General features: G+C 39.4%; 1 protein-coding gene across 1 annotated transcript; it reads right to left on the bottom strand.

The window, feature by feature from the left end:
* Nucleotides 1-506: 506 nt before the first annotated feature.
* LOC114551149 (uncharacterized) lies at nt 507-3,953 on the bottom strand. Its single transcript, XM_028572272.1, has 8 exons — nt 3,655-3,953; nt 3,505-3,577; nt 3,263-3,387; nt 3,050-3,148; nt 2,270-2,454; nt 1,945-2,002; nt 1,801-1,863; nt 507-1,660 (listed from the first exon to the last, which is right to left on the bottom strand). Exons 1-8 carry the CDS (start codon nt 3,826-3,828, stop codon nt 1,073-1,075), a joined length of 1,365 nt encoding a protein of 454 aa, XP_028428073.1. The 5' UTR covers nt 3,829-3,953; the 3' UTR covers nt 507-1,072.
* Nucleotides 3,954-6,065: the final 2,112 nt, after the last annotated feature.

Genomic DNA, 6,065 nt, shown 5'->3' with positions numbered 1-6,065 from the left:
TTCAAGATTGCAGGAAAAGTCAAGGATCGAGACCCACGGGGGGAAAAATTGAACAGAACTTGCTAGCTCTTAAGATGTTACTTCACTTGTCAAGACTGCAGCCGTTTGAGGAGCAAATCCTGCCAAATGACAGACAAATCTGACCGTTGGTTCAAACTTAATTTGTAACTTAAGAAGTGCCTTGAAACACTCCAGCAGTCAGTACAATGTTTTCCCACTCCAGACGCACGGAGAGCAAATTTCCTCCCTCTCCCACTCAGACCAATTGATTTGGAGTTAACGTAAGATTAACAATGATACGCCCAAACGCTCGGCCCGTCCAAGAATTACTAGGAGGGGAAATTGCAGCGTTTCAGCCGCAGTGATCGGGACTCATTTCCATCAGCGACAGTGAAAAAAAGAGAGATGAGGTGTGATAAAATATCCACTGGCTCCGACAGACTTTTGGGTTAAGCGTTGGGAAACATTTCATATTCTCACAGAAATCAAAAAGCATTCACAGCAAGTACCAATCTATGATTTTTATTAACAATCACAATAGAAATCAGAAGAATGAATAGAGAGACATTTTATGACGTGTGCGTCAGCTGGGTCAATGTTTTAAAAAATAGGTGTGAAGGAATTTCATTTAATAACAAAAAAAAAAGAAGAAGAAAAAAAAAAGAAAATCGCATTCAATTTCAATTCGTCATGAGGGTTTTGGGGCTTGAGGCCTCTTTGCTGACAAGCATTCAGTCTTCTAGAGTGGTCCTTAAACTAAAAATTAAACCTCGGTCAGCACCAATGATGGTGCACATGACCTTTGACCTCCCTTCACAGACTGAGACAGACTTTCCTACAATCAGGTTTTATGGTAAAGCATTATATAAACAAACTTAAAAAAAAAAAAAAAAAAAAAAAAAAAAAAAAAAAAATCACATTGTAGGAATTAATTTAGCAACAAGACTTAAGTCATTCACCATCCCAACATTCTGGGGCATCAGAAATGTCACTGAGTCAACCTCACGGTGGCACTAAAGAAGCCAGAGGATCACCAGCGTTGCTTTTATGGCAAGACAGTTCCAGTGTGGTGTCACCTTCTGCTGGCTATCCTCTTGGATCTCCTCAGAACGGTGTTTCGGGCCTCCTCTGCAGCATCGCCTGCAGCTACAGCAGCCTGCTTTCTTCCCTGCGAGGGAGCCGCCTGCTGGGACGTGGAATGGGACTCCCCAGTTTTCACGTGACTTTGATTTTTCACTCGTGAAGCAGTGGTCCGTGCGGGTCGAGCCGGCTTTCTCCTACCTCCAACAGACTCCTGTGAATTTGACTCCCGTTTCTCACCGTTCTTCTGTGGCCCTCTGGCTTCTTTAACAGACTTCGTCGGCTCCTCTGCTGCAGCTCCGGGCGTCCGTTTCGTCTTCAGAGTTTCGCTTGTGTTCTTATCTGCGCGATCATCTTCCACACTCGTCCGACTGTCCATTTTACCGTCTGTGGGTTTGCTCCTTGTTGATCTACTTTGTTTTTTTGTGCCTTGCAAGTTTTCAGTGGATTTAACCGCCTGCGTTGTTCCCTTTCCTCTGCGTTTAGCGGCTTGTAGTTCCTCCGAGGTGTCCGCTTCTTCCGCTTTGATTTCTGGTGAGTCTTTGGTTTTAATCTGTAGTTCAAGATCTTTATAGGCTTCCTGTGAAACCGTAGTTTTTCCATTAAAGCACAATAAATCCTTAAAAGCCTCCAGTTACTGGACACAGCGGGTTTTTCCACCACTCAGCCAAACACCTAAAACGGTTATGTTCATAAAATCACATCAAATAAGATTCTCACCTTTTGTTGTGAGAGTTCAGATTTCAGGTCTGATAACTGGCTCATTAAGCCCTGGATCTTCAGCTGAAAGCAGAAAACATTGAAAAGAATAAATAAGTCACTTCTGGGCAATAAAAGGTTATACGAGCTGAAAGCCCTTCTTACCCGTTCACTGGCAATTTGTTTTTCAAGCTGCCCTCTCTCTTGAGCCTCTTTCTTCTTTCTGATTTTGAAGGAATACATACTGTATTAGTATTTGAACCCAGGAAACATTCAGTGTTGTGAAAAGCACAATGAGGTCTGAACTTCAGTCCATCAGCTGTCAGAGTTTGTGTGTTTGAACTTGCAGAGCACATGAATGCTCCTAAATACAAGACTACACACATATCCGTTATGGTAATATTGTACTTTGATAAAACTGATTTAAAAAAAAAAAAAAAAAAAAAAGTCTTAAGTGTCTCAAGATGTGAGCCCACAGCTCATTAATTACTTGTTGGCCAGCATCTTTTTCATCCGAGTGAGCTCTAGACCCTTCTTATCTGCGACTCCTTGAAGGTTTTCTTTCGTCACCATGGCCAGGAGAGACTTGGAGTCCAGGTTTGTTAAGTCAGTTGATGGTGATGTCATGTTGAGGGCCACCTTTACCCACTCAGTGAGGTCCTCACAGGACGGCAACTGCCGGAAAAATCAGGACAAATGAAGACAAGGAACCGGCACACTTCAGTTTTTTATTTAAATTTATTTATTTTTATTTATTTTTTATTTTTATTTATTTAATTTATATATATTTATATATATATATATATATATATATATATATATATATATATATATATATATATATATATATATATATATATATATATAAGTTTTCATGTTATTCTATCATTCTGCAGGCTTGCGTTTTAAGCTTATGAATTCCCATCCAAGGTTATCCAACAAACTGTAAATGCCAGAGGAATGATCTCAAAGGATCCATCATCCTTAACTTCACATTTAATCTTTCACATTTTTTGGAAAATCATGCCATTTTAGGGCCAATATAAAACGCTAGTAAAAATGCCTTCAGAGAACATTCAGAGAAAGTTATTGTGATGTTAAGAAGGTCAGATGTTGCTACAGTATCAACTACAGAACTCTAAGGAATCATCACGTGGTTGCTTTTGGAGGAAAACAGTCTTTAACCTAATTTAATAAATAACAAAAAAAAAAAAAAAAAAACGGTTTTGCGTGCAAAAGATCTCGTTTATTGGAATTCAAAGAAACTCACATTTTCGAGTACAGCCTGCGCCTGTACCCTGGAAGCACACACCAGCTCCAAGGACATCATTTCATTTTGCAACAACCGCTGCACCTTTTCCAGGTCTTGCTGAGGACAGTCAAAACACCCCATTGCATGAACACCGTATACAACAATGGTTGGCAATCAGTCTGAAAAACATGGTTGTAAATTGAGCAGCAGCAGCAAGAAAGCCAAAATTACCTGCAGTTTTTTAACAAGTTTATCTTTTTCCATCTTTTCAATAAACTCCAAGTCACTTGGTGTCAGCAGATACCCCTTCATCCCTTTCAGCATGGAGTTGGGATCACATGGTTCTGAAAGGTTTTCTGAGCGAGATTAACCAAACAAGGAAACCATTATTACTTGAACTCTGCTTAGATCCAAATAGGTTTGATATGCCAGAAAGCAGCACACTGAATCATACAAACTGGATCACTTGGTACCTTTTTTTGTGCCAGTTTTGTTGAAAGCAAACGTCGCGTTTTGGTTATTGCCATCCTGATCTCTAGTATCGGCCTGTTGAGTGCAAGGAGAACAGTGTCATGACAATAAGTGTTTCATAAAGAGGGGCATGTTAAATAATGCCCATGTACCTCCATTTTCAGCTGTGGCTCCGTATCCTCATTCAAATCTTCATCACAAAAAGTCAGGTGCTTAGTTACATTCGGCAAAGGAGGAGTCCTGGGGAGCTGCCGACCTGATGGGATAAAACTCCACGAAAGACGGCTTCCTGTCAGAACTAAATGTGCGTTCGACACGCCTGACATGAGGTTATCTTGACTTTGTCAAAACACGTATTAAAAAGAAACAATTACAAGCTGCGGCTTGTAATTACAGCTGTTCATTAGACAAATCTTTTCCAGTTTAACTCTGCAGAGTTCTGCTGTTTCTTTCATCCACACTGCCCTTCTTTTTTTTTTTTTTTAACAGGTGGAGTTTTTGTGTTTTCAAAATCACTGCATCATTGTTTCCACCTGTTGCTCAAAGTTAGCTGAATACTCCTTTTGACCAGTAGATGGCACCAGATCCTTTTACTTTTGCAGCAGCACTTTTTTACATACCCATACATGTGTACGTAGTACAGGTAGCAGTACTTATATTACTACTACTAGACTGCTACTACTGCTGTTGTTGCAGTTGCTATGGTGTATATAGCAGAATTTAACTGTGATTTGATTACAGTATCTTTACACGAGGACCATAGTGAAAGGTAACTACATTTACATTTACTCAAATGCTAAACTTAAGTACATTTTGTACTTTCATTTTGTGTTATTTCATACTGCATTATAAAAGGGAAATGTTATACTTTAATTATACTGTCCCATTATTTGACAGATATGGCAGATATAGTCACTATAGTAACTATAGTTACTCTGCAGATTTAGATTTTGCATACCAAAAAAAAATTATACTCTGACAAAATATTTGCATTTTAAAACATTTCTAGGATTAAACTACCCAATAGAATATACATTTATTAGCTATGCCTCAAATAAAGTTAAGAACATTTTGGTGATCATTCTGAATTCAGGACTTTGACTTCACTTGTTACTTTTACTTTAATTAAAGGATCTACATTCTCCACCACTGAAGAAGGAATCACATAAACACTTTCCGATCTCAGCCCCCCTAAAAATTATAAAAATAAAAATCACTTTTAGTGAGTTTGCGAATTTGTCTGTTAGTGACAGAGGACAAACAGTTACAGGTTGAAAGGGCTTGAAACAGGTTTAACATCCTGTGTCACTGTCGCCGATGCTATGCACCTGTAACCCAGTCAAGGAAAGGGTCAACAGAAACGTGGTTTTGGCCAACCGGAGGTAGTTGTGCAAGACTCCCGCCTTTGGCTGAGTCTCTATCTGATCTGACGAGAGAGAGAGAGAGAGAAGGAGTGAGGTTGTGAAGTTTAACGTTGGTAGTCCCCAGAGAAGAAGTTGGTCATGTCATGGCCAAGATTAGAACCCAAATTGAAACGTAAGCAACTAAAATTGCTGAGAACCTTGTGTCAAACTGGTCGTTATTACTGTGACTTTTAAAGTGTCAGGTTTAGTTCCATCATAGTGTCCAAAAACGTTAGCTGACGTTGTAATTATTAAATTATTGATTTAGCAGGGGGAGGGGGGTTAATACTTTTGCAAGGCACTGTATCTCATTAGGGGCTGAGCCCCCCTAAAGGTCTGATCTTAGAATCGCCCCTGTAGTGCACAGGTAGAATCAAAGTGCCCATATTATGCTCAGGTTCATAATTGCAATTTGAGGTTGTACCAGAATAGGTTTACATGGTTTGATTTTCAAAAAACACCATATTTTTAGTTGTACTGCACATTGCTGCAGCTCCTCTTTTCACCCTGTGTTTTAGCTACAGAGTGAGACATCTCACTGCTGTAACATCTTTGTTGGCAGTCGCACATGCGCAGTAGCTAGGTAAGGATCATATCAGCTAGCTGTTTAAACAACTTTGGTCAGTTACAAGGTAGTATGGTCAGACACCACCTATCAAGAGTCTGGGTCTGCCGAGGTGTCTTCCTAAAAGGGAGTTTTTCTTTCCACTGTCGCTAATGAGGGAATTACTGGAATTGTTGGGGCTTTGGAAATTATAGAATGTGGTCTAGACCTACTCTATCTGTAAAGTGTCTCGAGATAACTCTTGTTATGATTTGATACTATCAATAAAATTGAATTGAATTGAATTATTAGCCGGGAGACTTCTTCTAACCGAGGTCGCACTTCCAACTTTGCGTGGAATACCTGCAGAACAGGGACATGTGAGTAGTTCTTTAGTAGATTGTGGTCAACCCTTTTTTTTCTAAGTTTGTATGCGTGTGGAAGCACCAGAGACACAAAATAACACCCCAAATCCCAGAAAAAGTAATTTTTTATAATAAGAAATACATTTATGAAACAGGGTTGTAATCACAATCCAAATTAAAGAAGCTGTTGTGTGTCTGATTTTCTATCGAAAAGTTGTGCTGAGTAAGTTTCACAGTCCCAGTTCTCTTTC

Source organism: Perca flavescens, chromosome 24, assembly GCF_004354835.1.
Source record: "Perca flavescens isolate YP-PL-M2 chromosome 24, PFLA_1.0, whole genome shotgun sequence".
Lineage (NCBI taxonomy): Eukaryota > Metazoa > Chordata > Actinopteri > Perciformes > Percidae > Perca > Perca flavescens.
Note: the sequence above shows the minus strand (reverse complement) of the source record. Positions and strands in the feature narration are given on the sequence as shown.

Coding starts and splice junctions, on each gene's coding strand:
- LOC114551149 (XM_028572272.1), bottom strand. CDS start 3,828: ATGTCAGGCGTGTCGAACGCACATTTAGTTCTGACAGGAAGCCGTCTT. Junction 3,578..3,654: donor AGCCACAGCTGAAAATGGAG/GTACATGGGCAT, acceptor TGCACTCAACAG/GCCGATACTAGAGATCAGGA. Junction 1,661..1,800: donor CTGAACTCTCACAACAAAAG/GTGAGAATCTTA, acceptor ACGGTTTCACAG/GAAGCCTATAAAGATCTTGA.